Source organism: Mangifera indica, chromosome 7, assembly GCF_011075055.1.
Source record: "Mangifera indica cultivar Alphonso chromosome 7, CATAS_Mindica_2.1, whole genome shotgun sequence".
Classification (NCBI taxonomy): Eukaryota; Viridiplantae; Streptophyta; class Magnoliopsida; order Sapindales; family Anacardiaceae; genus Mangifera; species Mangifera indica.
In genome coordinates this window covers 17032805-17051820 of record NC_058143.1, presented here as the reverse complement: position 1 = coordinate 17051820, position 19016 = coordinate 17032805, and the positions used below count along the sequence as shown (strand labels likewise).

The 19016-nt window shown below is 30.5% G+C and overlaps 2 protein-coding genes across 3 annotated transcripts; both read left to right on the top strand.

Annotated features, from left to right (window-relative positions):
- The first annotated feature begins 416 nt into the window (after window positions 1–416).
- On the top strand, window positions 417–2201 carry LOC123221878 (protein LIGHT-DEPENDENT SHORT HYPOCOTYLS 4). 2 transcript variants are annotated; one of them, XM_044644845.1, is made up of 2 exons: window positions 417–939; window positions 1194–2201. In XM_044644845.1, exon 2 carries the CDS (start codon window positions 1224–1226, stop codon window positions 1833–1835), a length of 612 nt encoding a protein of 203 aa, XP_044500780.1. In that variant the 5' UTR covers window positions 417–939; window positions 1194–1223; the 3' UTR covers window positions 1836–2201. The 2 variants fall into 2 exon arrangements, with proteins under 2 accessions (XP_044500780.1, XP_044500781.1); XM_044644846.1 differs by having other exon boundaries at window positions 1138–2201.
- Window positions 2202–10646: 8445 nt separating this feature from the next.
- LOC123221876 (probable methyltransferase PMT3) lies at window positions 10647–16097 on the top strand. The gene is made up of 8 exons (XM_044644839.1): window positions 10647–10875; window positions 11684–12153; window positions 12325–12489; window positions 12658–12840; window positions 13451–14045; window positions 14760–14872; window positions 15001–15221; window positions 15421–16097. The coding sequence occupies exons 2-8, from the start codon at window positions 11884–11886 to the stop codon at window positions 15740–15742; spliced, it is 1869 nt and encodes a 622-aa protein (XP_044500774.1). The 5' UTR covers window positions 10647–10875; window positions 11684–11883; the 3' UTR covers window positions 15743–16097.
- Window positions 16098–19016: the final 2919 nt, after the last annotated feature.

Here is a 19016-nt window from a genome sequence, read left to right as displayed (position 1 = left end):
TCTTAGTTTAAAACATGTAACCATACTGTAGCAATTTTCGGTGAGGGGTGAAAAAACATGATTGATTTTACAAATAGGAGAGTTCAAAAATCACTTTTTTTTTTACAATAATATAATATATATATTTTTTATATAGTTTAAATATATAAATAATATATTTATTATGTAATTAAATGTTATTTTATATTTAATTAAAATTATTTAATTAAATAATAAAATATTATCTATATATTTAAATATGTATACACATAGTTTTATTTAAAAAAAAAAAACAAAGATAGCCAACAAAAAGGGTATTTTATGTGTAAATTAAACTTGAGGGGTTTGTATGAAATTAAAATTGAATAGTATTATTCATTTTTTAAAATAAGTTTGGTATGTCCACTTAACTAGCTATAAATATTGGAAGAAATAGAATTGCTGAGCATCCTGCTGCCACCTGGAATTTTTTGCTTGTTACACTCTAGCGTTCCTTTCCATAAAAGCCCTAATCGGGTTTCCCTTCACTTACCCACTTCTTTTCCCTTACAGGAATAGTATGAACTCGGTTGCTTCCCCTTTTTCGGGAAAAAAAAATGTCTGCTAAGCTCTAAAAACTAAGCTTTTTAGCAAAAGCCCCCGCCAACATCATCAGCCTTTCAAGGTTTCTAGGATTGATGATTGAAGGAAGAAGCATCAGAGAAACAAAAGAGAAAAAACTATATCTTAGCCTTCTGTATAGCTTACTTTAGCTATCGGATTCGGTTCCCCTTCTTCTATATAATCCCAATCTTGTTATTTCTTCAAAGCGAAGTCTTATTTCTCTCTTTCTTATGGCATTATTGAACCCCAGGTGAAATTTAGCTGTGATTAAATTAAACACCTTTTGGGTATTCATGAACAGTGAAAATCGTCAGTCTTGACCACATCTTTCTTTCTTCTTAAATTAACCTAATACTAGTAAGTTCTTTCTCTTCTTAACTGTTGCTTCTGTTTAAATCACTTTCTCGCAGCTCGTTTTATTAACGATCCATGTGTGATTCTCAAATGCCTTCTCTGCATCCTTCATGAACAGTGTTTTCCTCTGTCTAGTTTTAGTGTTTTCTTCATCATTCTAACCCTTCAAGTTTTTAACTTTCTCCACTACTCACCTTGCAGCTTATAAAAACTAATACCTTCAACATCGATCAGCTGATTTTCTCTCTACTGTGCAGCTCCTTCAAGCTTGTTGAACAAAAATCCTCATGGAGCCGGTTCAAGAGTTTGATATTTCAAACACAAACGCAGCAACCCTAACAACTCCCACAAGGAACTACACAGCTCTCCCCGTGAGCGCTTCCCCCACTGCCACGACTGTCTTGTCTTCAACGGCGTCATCATCCTCAGCTTCTTCTCCCTCCACTCTTAGCCGCTATGAGAACCAAAAGCGCCGAGACTGGAACACCTTCGGCCAGTATCTCCGCAATCACCGCCCGCCTCTTTCGCTAGACCGCTGCAGCGGTGCCCATGTGCTTGAATTTTTGAGGTACCTTGACCAGTTTGGCAAGACCAAAGTCCATACCCAGCTCTGCCCCTTCTTTGGCCATCCAAACCCTCCCGCTCCCTGCCCCTGCCCACTGCGCCAGGCCTGGGGGAGCCTCGACGCCCTCATCGGCCGTCTTCGAGCTGCCTTCGAGGAGCACGGTGGCAAGCCTGAGGCGAACCCTTTTGGAGCTCGAGCAGTCAGGCTTTATTTGCGAGAAGTTCGTGATTCACAGGCAAAAGCAAGAGGAATCAGCTACGAAAAGAAGAAGCGAAAGCGCCCCCCACCACCCTCCTCTAGCCTCCCGTTGCCACCTTCCACTGGAACTGCATGAATGAAAGGAGAGGTTCTAAAGATCTCACATAAATTAGCCTTTCATGGGTATGCTATCCTATAGTAATTTATATATGCTGCATGATCTTCTTTCAGTACTTTTATCTCTTTCTAAATTATTCAAGTATGCTTATTTAGTTTGGAAGATATCACTACTATTGCTTATAGGCATTCTGCAAGTGCCATTTTATTTGATGAAAACAGTAATGGCAGTGGTAATGTATATCGGTAGAAGTTGTAATAGTTGCAGTACTATTAATATGTTTATGACTTAAACATCCAACGTTGCCTTGCCATTGAAATGTACCTTGAAAAGCCTTTGATGACAATTAATAGATTTGCGGATCATGTCGTGTTTATTTGATAATATTTTATTATCACAGTCTATAAATGGGTCATTCAGGTATTAATGCAAGATATCATCTTTCAGATTTGTCCATCACTATTTCTTGTACATTTTTAGTATCATCTATATATGTAGGTTTCATTTTACTTTACTCCTTTGTCTTCCTGTCGTCGTTGCTTTTCATCCACTGTTCAGATTACATATTACAAAGCTTTTTATGGATATAGGCTGAAGAAAGAAAACTAAGGCCTGCAAATGCTGACGTATTACTAGTAACTTAGCATAAAAATGGAGTTTCTACAATGTCAGTGAAAGAATAGATTGCATTTTGACATAAATGTGGCTATTTTTATTGAGTTTTAGCTTGAGCTTATTCATCAATAAATTAAGTAATAATAGGTTGAGTCTTTTTGTCTTGAATGATTCATATGGTCTCATTCTATTATCTAAATCCAGGTCCTATTTCTCCGTTGTGTCAGATCAGTCTTGGATGTTCCCAAAAGAGGGCATATCATTAAATAACTGAAGGGTCATTTATGATCACATGAGCCTCTATAAACAGTGGCATCCTGAAAGCTTTCCACTAAATGCATTAGATGTTTGAAAGAAGCCAATCACTGTCTAACTAATTAGTATTATTGGGGTTGTGTTGGAATTTTTATTTGTGATTTAATAGCCAATCTACTAAACAAATAAGAACTGCCGACAGCCAACAAATAATGACTCTCTCATGTCATGCTGATTGTTGAATATTCTTTGTTTCCTATGCATGATATCTATCTATGCTCATGCACATTTTTTAGGATATATAGACGTTTGCTTCCCATTATTTGCTTTGCTGAATTTTCTTCTTTTCCTTGAATGAACTAATTCTAGACTAATATTGTTGCAGTTTTGAAGCAAGATGTGGTCTTCTTTGTATAAATGTATGTGATTTTCTTTGTTGGTTGACTGGCTGATTGCCTTGTGATTTAATAGACACACAACTACCACAATATGTGAAATAATAAAGGATTTTCTTCTGATGTAGGATTACATCAAGATGTTTCCATATCTAAATCAATGGACCAATTAAAAAGAGCTATCAAAATAATTTAGAACGGCTTAATGTCTATTACAAGGGGCTATTATTTTAACAATTTTGGTTTTTATACTATATTATATATTTGTGATGATAAGGGGGCCACATTGATACTAGATCTTCCTTTTGTAATATTTTCTTTGACAAAACTATGTGTACCTATGTGGAGTATACAAATGGGTACACACTTAATGTGTACAATTGTGTGATTGGATGATTTTGAATTAAGGATAAAGTAATATCTATTCACATGAAAATATATATAAATGTATACTCAAAGTGGGTACACATAGTATTACTCTATTTTCTTGATAAATAATCGGGGGCAAGAATCAACCAGGCATTATAATAAATCTATAAAATTCTTGTTTGTCAAGCAATTGCAGTTCCAGTTTTAGATTTTATTCTTCTGAGTGATGCCCCTTTTATTGATGTCAATCGTACTTAAATTCTATGCATCTGTGAATTAAAGTGTTCAATAGAGAATATGGAATGTCTTTAGGCACCATTCCTTCAGATTATGCATTCACAATTATATCATTTAGTGGTATATTTTTGTTTGATTGCTGGGAGAACCACTAAATATTGCCAATGGATTTGAGGTTATTGATATTAAGAAGGGTAGAATCCGGTTGAAAAATTAGCACCCGAGGAACCTTTTGATCTATAGAAGTCCATTTACATCTGTATAGTTGAATGCCACCTCATTATCTTGACCAGAACATGCTTTTTGTTTGAACTTTAATAGATTGAATAGAACACCTAGGAAGCTACCTTATTGGAGCTACTTTGTACCTACCAGGATTTAGTTTATAAGCTAAGCGATCAGAAATATTTTTGCCTTACAGCTATTTATATTGTGTTTGTTCTTAATTCAAGTAAATGCTTAAGTATGTGCCCTTGTAATTTTCCCCACTAGGAAACCTAGAGTCCTTTGCTGATCTTGATATCATAGTATCTTACACAAGACTTCCTCTTTCAAAATACTTGGCAATGTCTAAGCATGTACACATAACATTGCTCATATACATATTTCATCCATTTTTTAAGTGACGAGTAAAATTTATTACGAGGGGACTTTTATAATAACAAATTCTTATAATATATAACTTGAAAATTTGCTTTAATGCTTCTCGCACCAAGATTGTATACAAGGTTTTAGGGTATGTGGTTGTAATTGATCCTAAATTCTCATAGTCTTAGAGCTGTTTTAGTATCACATTATTCATGTGTATTTATTGAATTAACTTTTTATCATTTGCATTCATGCATCTATTCATCTTTTAACAATATTTGTCCACTAACCCGGTGAGAGGTTGAGAAAAGCGGCTGTTTTTAGTATAAATTGTATATACAAATTATTATACACAACTTATATTCTTTTATCTTTACAACATTATTCTCGTATGCATCTTTCTTTATATATTATACGTTGATTATTTGACTTCTAGTTATATTTTTATTCAAATATTGTGTCATACATGTATTTCTAAATGGGTAAAACCATTTGGGTACGATTGATCTAGGAAATGTTTTATTATCAAAATTAAAAAATTATTTTTAAAATAGATTATATAAAAAATTATTACTATAAATTATTATTATTATTATGTTTGATAAATTTTAATAAAAATTAATATATATAAATAATTATTGTATTTAGTTAGATATAATAAAATAATATTAGTATATTATTTTATTTAAATATCTTTAACTAATTAGATTATTTTTGTCTTTGAAATAAAAATAAATAAATAATAATATAATTATAATAAAATAAATTTTATCTTGGTAATCTTTAAATACATAAGATAGGCAAAGGGTAGGTGTACCGGGCTTTTATCAGCAATTGATATCCACATGTTTTTCAACTCAGGTTTCTTCTTTACCATGCCTCGGAAAGTATTTTCAGTTTCGATATTATCAACATATTTATATATAATACATAAGTTTTTCAAGCATAATTAAAAATATAACACTTTGTATATCAAGAGGTAGATGCATGGGATGTTATTAGTGATGAAATTCATCAGCTCAGATCGTGCATTAGTTAGGCCATCAGAAGTTGGGATCACAACGTGTTGGCAGAAAAAAAACTTGTAGAATCAATAATAATTTTCAACATTAACAATGTATAAAAATAAATATTATTATGCTATAGCCTTATTTGATATTTTATTCCTCTATATGAAGACTCAAATTTATTTTTCATAAGATTCATATTCCTTGTCACAATAGTCTCAATGTAATTTTGAACTTACGATGAAACAACTAATTAACAAAGTGAGTTTAGGCATTCTTACAATCTTCATCTTGATGAGTGTTTCATCAAGGGGATGAATCAGAAGACATCGGCGTTGTAGAGTAACAATTGCAAACTTTGCCACTAAATTATATCATTGACTAAGAACTCTTAAACGATGTTCTAATACTATAAAGAATTATGAACTGTAATATAAATTCAAATTAAAATCAAATCAATTAAAAGACCCGATGTTTTAAAGTGATTTGGCATGATAAGTTAACTTATGCTAATTACAAGCAAGTAAAAAGGACCAAAGACACAAACGGTACACTTCGAACAATTATTGATACGGGCATTTTGCTTGGAAGAGGAGTCGACTGTTTTTCTCTCTCCTTCTATTTGAATTTCAATTTTCTTAAATAAAACAGTAGTCTTTGTGAGTTCTTTTATGAAAACTTGGGAAATATTCAAATTCTCTAGTATTCTTTTGTACTTTACACTTTGACTTTCCGTTTCATGCTATCAAAGCCTTTCGACTTGCGTTAATGGCGAATTTTTCTGATTCCGTCACTCCAGACTTGTCAGGCAAGGAGACAAGCAGTGATGAACTCTCTACTGCCACCTGCCACAGCCAGGAAATTTCCCCACTTCAAGTTTACAAGTAATGAATCCAAAATTGACGAAGGATGACTATCAATTCTGGCATGGGCAGGTTTCTCTTTACGATAGGAGCTTTTGGTCTCGAAGATCATCTAACATGTCTGCTTTCGTGTCCAGCGCCTTTAATTTCTTTCCGTAAGATATGATCTAACCTAACCAGTATTGACGAAGTAAATCCTAAATATGGTGTTTGGAAAAAATTTGACAAACTACTCACGAGTTAGCTCTAAAACCTCAATATCTAAGAGTATACTTGGTCACATTGCCAAGTGTTCCACATCTATTGAAATCTATGATCATTTAAAAAATTATTTTGTTACTAACCAAGAGTGATGCTCATAAGAAACATGTTACATAAGTTAAAAAAAAGAATGTTAAGTATGAGTGAGCATATTAAAAATAATAAAATTATATGTACTTATTTTAAATAGATATATATTTTAATTATATAATAATATATATATAAATATATATATTTATATATCTAAAATATATAAATATATTAATTTTCAATTATCACTACGTGGACCCATCTCTACCAAAAATAAAACTAAAATCCCTGATGGAACTGAAGAGCGAATTAAATTGAATTAAAAGCGGTGGTGGGGAAGGAAAGAACAGTAGTTAAAGTAATTGATGCAAAGAATCCTAAAAAGATGCCAAAAATAAAAATGGTACGAGAATTACGCACTCACCATCACTCACTTGTCTTTCATTACCAGTAATCACCGTTACTCTGGGCTCCACCCCACTCACTTATTCAACTTTGCACGTGTTCTCCTGTCATTCATGTCTCCACTTTATATCACCGTCCTTTTATTCCGGTTACTCCGCTGCTCCCCCTTCCCATCTTTGCCATCTGTTTCCATCTCTACCCTTCAAATCTTCTCACCTGTCAAAATCGAGTCCATCAAAAACTTAAATAAAATTAAAAATTATACCTTCCAACTCCTTTATGAAATGTTTGCTTTCCCAAGTTAGTCGGCCATTGGTTGTTTCACAATTACCAAGGCATTAGTAGGCTCGGAATCAAACCGAGTTATTCAATGTTGGATCATAACTCGGAACGGATAAATTAAATTAAAATTAAATATTACATTTATTTTTATAAATAAATTATATAATAATATATTATTATCTATATATAAAATTATGTATAAAAATTATGTATATAATTTTAATATTAAAATAAAACTAAAATTTTATAGCTCGATCTGGTTCGAGATGCAAGTTTCAGAGCCCACCTAGGCCCATAGTGCACCTAAACAAGCAAAGGAGAATTGCATTGTTTAAAGCCATAAATCTAGAGGTTATGCTTGATATAATTTCATTGATTTTTAAAAAATATTAAGAGTATGTGTGATTTGGATAATTTTTAATTATAAAAAATAAAAGAATTATACAAAGATAGATTATCTAAAAGATTGTTATGTATATATTATTATTTGTTTGTTAAAATTTTAAATAATATATTAAGATTTTTTATATTTGTTAAATTATGAAATTAATTAATTAAATTATTTGTTCAATATATTATCTTATTGCCCATAACTTTATTTAAAAATTTTTCAATTGAAATTATCTTATTGCCAATATATTTGTTTAGAAATTATTTTAATTGAAATAATATATTATAATTATTTTATTAATTTTTTTTATTACCTCACAAATTAAATAAGATAGTTTTAATAATTAAAAAAAATATTATCGGGTTATCCCTCCAAACGAACTTAATGTTAATGTTTTTCTTTTAGTTCTTTTTTAAAAATTTTATTTGTTTTAAATATATGTAATTAATTAAAAAGAAAAAAGAAGTGCTCAAATTATGAGCCTAAAAGTGGTTCGAAATTAGTACAACGGGACAGCCCAATAAGGATTGTTCATTATGGCCCATCCCTTAAGCGAAATAATAATAGCCCACTTGCTCCTCCCCGATCCATGGCGTATTAGGATAAATAATTGTCAAATATTATTATTAATAAAATTATGTATACGGTATTTTTAAGTGTATATATAATATATTATTATGTAAATAAATAATTTTAAATTAAAAATAAAATAATATTAATCACATAATAATATATTATCTGTATACCTCATTGTGTACACACAACATTGCTCTATTGATATTCCTAACAATATACACTAAGATTACTTAATTTTAATACCCTAATTTGGTAAAACTAGTAAAGTCTGAGTCAAGAATTAGACCAATTGTATTCTTACCTTCATGTGTTATACCCAAAACCTAAACATATGTTAGAGAGAATGATTCTATTTGACTCATTTAAAACGAGTTTGATTATGATAAAGTACCACCTCTTGTTTATGATTGAAGATGAAGTGATGATACATTGATAAAAATGAAAGTCAGTCAAATAAAGTTTTGATTGAAGATGGGATGATGAATACAAATTTGGTTGATGGAGTTTCGATCGAAGATGGAAAAACAAAATTGAATGTTAACTAAATATACTTAAGGTTGAGGATGAAGCGAATGGGGTTTTACTTTGGCTAAAGGTGGAGTGAATAAGCTTGTTTAATTTTAGAAGTGAAGAAAAGAGATAGATAGAACATATGGATGATTGTTTTTTATATTTATAAAATTAGATAGAGTTATAATATTTTTTAAAAAGCTCTTATAAATAAAATTTTAAATTAATTAAAATATATTAATAATTTAATATTAGTTTTATAATTTTAATAAAATTACAGAACAATTATTTATTTTAAAAATTAACCGTTTTTTACTTTATGAAATATAAAACGAAAAAATTTGTCATTTCATCAAAACTTTGGGGGGAGGGGGGAATTGTCATTTGGCCTATAATTAAAACTCGAATTCAAATTAAAACAAATATAAAATATCAATAAAACTATGTATATATATTTATAATTATATAATTAAATATATAAATGATATGTTATCATATAATTTGATAATTTTGAATTAAAAATTAAGTAATATTTATTCACATAATTTGTGTGTCTAATTGTATATTAAATAATGTATACACATAACATTATTTTAAAAATATAACTTTCATATATGATAATATTATGTATATACAGTTTTGAGTTTACAATTGGATATATAAATGATATGTAATTGATATTATTTTATATTTAGGGTATGTTTGGTTTAATTAATCTTTTATTACTAAAAATGAAATATTCTCAATAAATTAGATTACTTATAATATTAATACATGTAAATTATTATAATATTTGCTAAAATTGTTGTATTTGATTGGATATAATAAAAAATATTAATATATTATTTTACTTAAATATTTTTAGTTATAATTATTTAAAAAAAATTTCAAGTTAATTACTATATTAATTAAAAATTGAGATATTTTTATTTTAAAAGATTAATAAATTAAGATAAAATTATAACAAAATGTAAGGTGGAGATAAATATTTATATTACTTTTGTCACATTAATAGTTGGTAATAAAATATATCTATAATTTTATTATTTGGTCAACTAAATAAAATAATATTAATAATAAAATATATATTTTTAAAATAATATTTTATTATCATTGACCAAAACCTTATTGAGTAACGTAGTTGTGGTTTTTTTAATTTTAATATTACTCAATTATATATTTATTAAATTAATAAAAAAATATTTATATATATATAATATTTTAAATTTAAAAATTAAGATAAAATAACAATATATTATTTGTTTAATGATACATAATCAAAAACCATTACAATTGCACATAATAAATTTGATAAGTACATAGGGAGGATCCTAATTAGTAAATACATATTTAATTAATGTTCTCGTATTATTTACATATTAAACACTTTAAAAAAAAATTTGAACAAAAAACATATTAAACGCATATTTTACATTATTTTTGTATTAAATATGAATTATAAGTTTTGTTTTATGTTTAATATATTTTTGAATTTTTGATTAAATTTAAAGTACAAAATTATCCCTTTTATTTTTAATTATTTACGAAAACACCATTGTACTTTAAAAAAAGTCTAACAACATTTCGTTTTTAATTTTGAGCCCTAAGTTTATGTTTTCATTTCTTGTAGTTTATACAAATATTCACTATGATCTGAACTCTAAAATCTAAACAGATTAATTTATTTATTTTTCTCAATTGGCTGATATATTATTTATTATATAAAAAATTTTGATTATATGTTATGTTATATTATACTTAATAGTTAATTAAATATTTTATATTTAAATTTTTATATTAATTTTTAATAAGAGATTCATGAAAAGTATTATAATATTATTGTATTTTTAAAAATATATTATTAATAATGTACTATATTAAATTTATATATACATATTCTATTTTTTATATACAAATTTAATTTTTTTATAAATATATTATTTATTAATTATTATATTATATCGATTTTTTTTCTATTTCCGTATTTATCATCAAGGGAGGATCTTCAAAATTGTTTCTTTTTCCATATTTAACACCCCGACTCCTTTTTTTTTTTCACCAGAGCAAAGTTGCAGGTAGATAGGCTTTGCTCGCAGAGTTTTTTCTCTCTTACCTAAGTCAAGTCTCTCGTTTCCTCGCTTTGCCCATAATTACTAAAAGCGTAGCCAAAGTCATAGATCTACTGCTTCCTCTTTTGTGTCTCTTCCTATAAACAACAACACACTATCTCACTTAGATCTTACGTTTCCCTTTTTTTTATTTCACTGCAACTCAGTAAGCTTCTAGTCTTCTATGCTTATTTCTTTTGTTTTCTTTCTGGGATTAACTCTAAAGTTTGAGCTTTTACTGGGATCTGATTGAGTTTGCTTTCTTGGTCTTAGTTTGATTGAATTATTTCTTAAATGCAGATTGAGATTTTAACTTAATTATTCAGTTCGGTTTCTTGTATTCGAGTGTTTGATCGTTTATATTTGATACTGGAATGAGTCAACTTGATGTGTTCTTGATTTTGTTTAAGTTTCTATTTTTGTTTCGTGTTTTAGATCTGTGAGATTTGAGTTCTTTGAGCGAGTTCTGCAGCTGTCATTTTCTTTTTTCCTTTATGACAACTCATAACAATTGGAGATCCGTTAATAGTAGTTGTAAAGTTAAATGTCTCATCTTTACTTTTTTTTTTTTTTTTCAATGGATCAATCCCTTTCATTGCTGGGTTGTTATTTGGCAAAACAGTTGCAATTAGTTAACATCATTCTACATTATTGCCTTTTTCTTTCTTCAATTATGTAAAACGAAATTCAAAATGAAATTTTAAGTATTTGGTTTTATTTTTGAACAAGATTCAATTCTTGTGAAACAAGCTTGCATCTTGCAGTTGAACCTATTATAATTTGAGCCACTGGTAAAGTTTATACGCATCTTATCTTTAGTTATTAGACATACTTATAAAGTTGTAATGATTTCATTTATTCAGTTGTGTTTGATTTCCGCATATGACTTGTTCACTACTTTAGTGTGGCCTATCTGATATTGGTTCAGGATCTGCCAAATATATTGAATTTTATTCTTTTTGGTAATTTTATAGGTTGATCAGTGAGGCCTATCTGAGAAATTTTGAAGAATTTGTACTATCTTTTTCTTGATATCAAAGGCTTTGGGTGGCAAAGGATTGGATTGTGAACTTGACCGTGAAGATATATGTATGATGAGACCCGCATTCTGATTTCTTAGTTCTTTGACTGAAGTTGAAGACATTGTTTTGAGGATTTCAAATCTAAATACAAGATGAGGGGAAGATCTGATGGAAGTCAAAAGAAGCGTTTAATTACCTCTGTTTTTGTTATTGCAATTTTTCTTGGTTTTTTGTATGTATATTATGGATCCATTTTTGGCTCTTCAAACCATGCTGCATCGGCTTTTGAATACGGGAAAACTTCTAGAAAACTAGGGTCTTCTTACTTGGGTGGGGATGAGGATACTGATGGAAAGCAAGATGAATCTTCAAAATTTGGTCTAGAAAATGGAGATGATGATGTTTTACCGAAGAGTTTCCCTGTAAGTATCATATTGCGAAGTGCGACAGATCCTCTGGTTACTGCCTCCTTTCTGTTGTTTAACCTTAAGTGTGTTTTTTTCCCTTCAACATGTAAGCTTTTTCTGTGTCTACGTCATTCATTTAGTGATGGTCGTCTTTACCTATTTTTTCTTTTTTTTCTAAATTTGAAGGTTTGTGATGATCGGCATTCAGAACTAATTCCCTGCTTAGACAGGCATCTCATATATCAAATGAGATTGAAGCTGGATTTGTTATTGATGGAGCACTATGAACGTCATTGCCCACCTCCTGAGAGGCGGTACAATTGCTTGATTCCTCCTCCACCTGGATACAAGGTAAGAATTTGTTGAAACTGATTATTAAAAATGCACTGCATTATTACTATTATGATGGTTGTCTTATCATGATTAAATTCAGGTCATACTTTCAGCTTCTTTTTTGTGATGAATAAAGAATGAGGCTTGCCTATTATTAAGTATTAACTGATTCTTTTCCTGTTGCAGATCCCTGTTAAGTGGCCCAAAAGCAGAGATGAAGTTTGGAAAGCAAACATTCCTCACACTCATCTTGCTCATGAGAAGTCTGATCAGAATTGGATGGTTGTAAAAGGTGACAAGATTGTATTCCCTGGAGGAGGCACTCATTTCCACTATGGAGCTGATAAGTATATTGCTTCAATTGCAAATGTAAGCCTGCTGACTCATATTGATGGACACAAAAAAGAAAAGAACGCAAACGAAAACATCATTCCTCGATCTTAAATCCCTTTTTTAACTAGTGCCGTCACCTTTATGAAGTAGTGTTTTAAGTTTTGTATCCCAATTTGGTGTGGCAATAAACATGGCACTGCATGTCATTTGCCTCACCTCCTTTTTTTCTGATGATCGATTCAACCTCTGATCAAAAAGATATACCTTGGTTCTATTTCATCTCTTCAACAAGTTTAGTAATGAGCATAACGGCCCTATTGTTCCGATGGAGAGAAGAACCTATGATTAGCTTTTCGGGAAATTTCCAAACGAACAATTTCAACGAAATCTTTCAATTTCTTATTTAACTATGTTCAACTCTATGTATTCCTCTATCCGTGGAGTATTATTATTGAATAGATAGAAATCAATTGTTTCGAGTTCTTATTTCTATAAAGTGGCTTGTAGGCTGCTGATTTCTGTGCTTTAGTTTATGATATACTTATATACTGTTATGGAATTTGTGGTTCTCGGATACATAGTTATTGTTGGAGTGTCTTTTACTGCACAAATGAAGCAATAATAAATTTTTGGTTTGAATTGGCAGATGCTCAACTTTACCGGCAACAAAATAAACAATGGAGGGAAATTACGAACAGTTCTTGATGTTGGATGTGGTGTTGCAAGTTTTGGAGCTTATCTTCTTTCATCTGATGTCATAGCCATGTCCTTAGCACCCAACGATGTGCATCAAAACCAAATCCAGTTTGCGCTAGAGAGGGGAATTCCTGCATATCTTGGAGTTTTAGGAACTAAGAGGCTTCCTTACCCAAGCAGATCTTTTGAACTAGCTCACTGCTCTCGTTGTAGGATTGACTGGCTTCAAAGGGATGGAATTCTTCTTCTTGAGCTAGATAGGTTGCTTAGACCAGGAGGCTATTTTGCCTACTCATCTCCTGAAGCTTATGCACAGGATGAAGAGGATCTCAGGATATGGAAAGAGATGAGTGCCCTAGTGGAACGCATGTGTTGGAGAATAGCTGCAAAGAGGAACCAAACTGTTATCTGGCAAAAACCTCTAACAAATGACTGTTATATGGAAAGGGCACCTGGTACAAATCCCCCTCTCTGTCGCACTGATGATGATCCCGATGCAGTTTGGGGTGTGCCAATGAAAGCTTGCATCACACCGTACTCTGACTGTGAGTATCTTTTTCTTTTCTGCTGCCTTGCCATTGTTTTTGTGTTTTATGGTCCTATTCCACAAATTTCTTCCTTATAACATGAAATTTACTTGTAGTTAGTTTATAGTTGACATGTATTCTAAAGGTTATTTTTTTGCTGAAAACACTACTTTAGATCTTGAAATTGAATTGAAGACTTGGTTGGAATACAAGCATGCACCTATAAAGGAGGGAATGCTTATCCATGGGTTCCCGTTGTTTATATTTATATATATATATATTAGAAATCAGTTTCAGTGCTCTTTTAAATCCTCATCTAGCCCCATGAATCTTTCTTGTCACACAAGAACATTGTGCTGCTTAAAGTGTCCATTTCAGTTTTGTAGTCTCATTATGTTAGCTCATTGTTGTCATTTATTTTATATTTAGATGGCTGTCAGCTTTGTAGATTTGGTGTGATTTAAAAACCATTGGATGCAAATTAGCAATTAGATGTGATTTCGGTAGTTGTTATTCTATTACAGTGATCTTGTCAATCCCTAATCGTCCTTTATCTTTTCTCCAAGAAAATTTAAAATTTTTTTGTTTTTATCCTGTAACATAATCCTTGCATGCTTCGCTTTTCTCTTGATACAATGTAATGAGAAACTTACTGTTAACATGTTTCAATTGAATGATACAAGGTGAGCCTGAAGTTATTTGCTGACTAAAAGTGTTGTTCGTTTCAATCAGACGATCAGAAAGCCAAAGGGAGTGGGTTGGCTCCTTGGCCGGCTAGATTGACTGCACCCCCTCCTGGACTTACTGATTTTGGCTATTCCAGTGACATGTATGAGAAAGACATGGTAATAAAGGAAGCTTTCTTTCATCTACATGTTTCTTTTACTGCTTGCCTGCACATGTACTGGAAGTGCTATATAGTGATTACATGTAAACAATGACCTGAACCTCAGTATTTGCTGGTGTTCTACAGGAAATTTGGAGACAAAGAGTGGAGAGTTATTGGAACCTCTTGAGTCCAAAAATTGAATCAGATACTTTGAGGAACGTGATGGATATGAAAGCAAACTTGGGGTCATTTGCTGCTTCCTTGAAGGACAAGGATGTTTGGGTGATGAATGTTGTCCCTGAGGATGGACCAAACACTCTCAAGTTGATATATGACAGAGGCTTGATTGGCTCTATTCACAACTGGTATGCATAAATTGACCTACTGACACTGAGTATGGTGAAATAAGCATCTAACTCAACCCAGATATTTCGTAAACTAATTTGACCATTTTTTTTCACATCTTGACCTTTACTCCCGAGATGTCTTTCCTGAAGGTGTTAGGAAATGTTGAAACTTACTTTGAAGTTTATTTGTGATTTTCTGGATCAACAATTTTCACAGGTGTGAAGCCTTTTCCACATACCCCCGGACATACGATTTACTTCATGCTTGGTCTGTCTTCTCCGACATTGAGAAAAAGGGCTGCAGTGGCGAGGATCTGCTGCTTGAGATGGATCGCATCCTAAGGCCTAGTGGTTTCATTATCATCCGTGATAAACAATCAGTAGTAGACTTTGTAAAGAAGTATCTGGCAGCTTTACATTGGGAAGCACTGGCAACCGCTGATGCAAGTTCAGATTTAGAGCAGGATGGAGATGAAACTGTTTTTGTTATCCAAAAGAAGCTGTGGCTAACAAGTGAAAGCCTCAGGGATGCTGAATAGAAGAATACAATAAGGGTCGCATGTTACTGGTTTCTCTTTATATTCTCTGCGGCTCCGAGGGATTAAGAAGCACATCCCAAGCAGTAGAGCAGTTAAACAATCTCATTTTGTAGCATTAAGTGATGTTTACATTAATTTTTTCCCTTGTAACGATGATTTTTGCTGATAAACCATGAATACTGTCAACATCTATAGGCTATTCTTCAAATTTTTTTTTTCTATCCCTTTGTAGCATTACCAGAGATACTTATGCTGATGTTAAATAATTAAAAGCTGTTACATGTGCTACTGAAGTACCTAAATTGTGTCTTTAAACTTACCAAGTTGTTTATAAATGAATATTTTCGTTAGAGAAGTATATGTGCCTCTCTTTCTTCTGCTTCCCTGTCAAGTTTGATTACTATTGAAGAAGTTGCTTCTTTTTGTCTTCCTCTTCTTCTTCTGCTTCTTCTTATTATTATTTTTTTTGGAAACAAAAGGACCCAGAATGAATAAAGGTTCTAACACTTTCCTTTATGCCAACATATCCACCGATATTAATATATCAAGCCTCAAAAAGCCCCATGTATCCGTATCTCAACATACCTTCTGCTATAAGTTCCCCATTTAAAAGAAACGTTTTCTAAAAGCAAAAAATTATTTTCACGTTCATGGTCCTCTGATGCCAACATGTATGATGGTGTTTACTTGCACTTTCCCCTTGAAATGGGGCAAGCTGGACCCCGAAAATCCTTCTTTGGAAACACAACCATGTTCCTTTTATTCTTCCTTTCGTTTTTCTTGTTAAGTGTCTTATTTATTCTCTGATTTGACTAGGCAAGTAGGCTTCAGCATCATATATCATTGGGCTTGTCTTGCACTCATCACTTGTCACCAATTGTTCATTTATCTTGAGTGTTAATAATAAAAACTCCCAAAATTTTAGATGGGTATGTGTGTATTGATGTGAAACTTCAGATAAAATATATGAGTAATAAGACCACTTATAAAACAATCAGTATAGATATCTATGACATCGGTAAAACAAACAATATAATGTGTAGAATTTGTAATTGGGGATATGAATTAGCCTTTGGTCAACTCATTTTTTGCTCACTTATCTTATTCTACTTTAATAAAGGTGGAGTTGCTGTCGTCGGACTTGGTGGTAGGAGAAAAAAGAAAAAAAGAGCCACCCTTGTGTCATTCTTTGTCCTCGTCAAATTGGATAAGACCTTGAACTTAACAAATATCACTTTTTAAAATAAAAAAACTGAAATTGAGATAAAATTATTAATTTTTAAAATTAAAATGAGAATAAGAAGAATAATATAAAATTATATATATATTTGAATATTTTTGATAAAATGATAATTTTATCTTTATTTCTAACAAAAAAAATTATATACAGGTGGATATTTGAGTTTTCGAAATTTTACGATTGAAAGTTTAAAAATACACTAAATCTTAAATAGGAATAAGTCTTTTGGCCAAAACTATATGAACAAATAATGAACACAACCTTACACATAAATAATGAAATATCATCATATAATCAAATATACATGTAATCGTTTGAGTATATAGTATTTCTGTATATTTTTTTTTTATGTATAATATTTCTAATTTCTATATTTTACTTTTGTTTTGTTGCCAATTAAGTACATAGACAACAATCATGATTCCTTCCTTGATTTATGCTAAAGTTAATGCCATTAATAATAGATCAAGCCCAACTTTGAGCCCATTATACTTTGACATCTTTCTTATACAATAACGGTGCGTTTGGTTGAGGGGCTATAAAATTACCTTGGTAATCTATTTTTTATTCCCTTGTTTGATTTGTCAATAATAAAATATTACAGTAATCTTCTATTACCAATGTTGACGTGACAAGTAATATAGGTGGTAATCTGATTACCACATTCACCTTAGGTATTTAAAGATTACTGGGGTAATCTTGAATTTATTATAGAAAAATTATTATTTATTAATTTTTTGAGAGAAAAATAAATTTATTTTTAATTAATATGAAAAATAATATAAAAAATATTTTAAAATAATTATATTCAAGGGCATTTAAATAAAATAATTTACTAGTAATTTTTTATTACCTTTAACCAAACACAATAATTATTTATACCTATTAAATTTTATCAAACATAGTAATCATTTATATCCAGTAATCTTCTAAGTAATCTATCTTCAAGGTAATCTTTATATTTTAATAATCAAACATTACCCAAACCAAACGCCCCCTAAGATTTTGCTTATCCGCTTTAAACAACAAAACAACACTCTCTAATTCTCTTTGAAGTGATCAACAATTTTTTATCATAGTACCAACTTGTTCTTATGTCAGCTAGGAAATGATAAATAGAATAAGAAAATTATACTAAGAGGCTACATCTAACCAAGCCTAAACATAGTGTTTTAATGAGGGAATGATGTATTAGTTGACAAGTAAAATGATAATAATTAATGTCCATAGCTTTCACATTCATATTTGTACTTGTCATTTATACCAATTCAACATGGGTTCCTTTCTAAGGCAACCCAATCCAACCACACTTCAACTTGCCCTTTTTGTGGTAGTGGGTTTTGCTTTTTCAAATTTTATTATCTTTTTAGCTTACTAGATTTTATGCACAGTTTTAAGTATATAATTAAATATAGTATTAGGTGAGTTAAGATTTAATAAGTATGATAAAAATTTAAATTTAAAGTTTTTATATAAAAGTTCTAGTATAATAATTTTACCAATTTTACTAACTGTATAGGGTTAATTAAAATACTTTGACAATATTGAAAATGAATTTATGGTTCCTCATCAATAATTAGTACTTCACATTCCATGTGTTTATATATGATATTGATGCCAAATTTACAAACCCATTGATGGCTACTTCTAGTGTTTTAATTTTATAAAGGCCAAAGGACTATTCCTACCCAAAATATTCTTTTACCTCAAGTTTTCATTTTTTAATTTTGAAAATCTCAAATACATGCCTATGAGTAGTTAAAATTAATGGTTTTAGGAGTAAAATTATCATTTTATCTATAATATTAAAAATAAACTAAAATTTAATCTCCTTTTTATTCCCTAAATTTTAAAAACTGAAAGTTGCCCCTAACCAAAGTTTTTAAAAAATTGCAGTTCCCTCATAGGATTTAGTTTTCAAATCTTTGACGTCAAATCTAACACTGTCATCAACAACGAATATCTTTTCATACCTCCTCTCTGTCCAATGGTCAAACTTCTCTTGTTTGAAAGGTTGGACGGTGTCAATTGATA

What these genes read in the sequence shown, in the direction of transcription:
- LOC123221878 (XM_044644845.1), top strand. Translation starts at nt 1,224, where the DNA reads ATGGAGCCGGTTCAAGAGTTTGATATTTCAAACACAAACGCAGCAACC.
- LOC123221876 (XM_044644839.1), top strand. Translation starts at nt 11,884, where the DNA reads ATGAGGGGAAGATCTGATGGAAGTCAAAAGAAGCGTTTAATTACCTCT. An exon ending in CATCACACCGTACTCTGACT is followed by an intron (nt 14,046 to 14,759) that starts GTGAGTATCTTT and finishes CGTTTCAATCAG; the next exon opens with ACGATCAGAAAGCCAAAGGG. An exon ending in ATTGGCTCTATTCACAACTG is followed by an intron (nt 15,222 to 15,420) that starts GTATGCATAAAT and finishes CAATTTTCACAG; the next exon opens with GTGTGAAGCCTTTTCCACAT.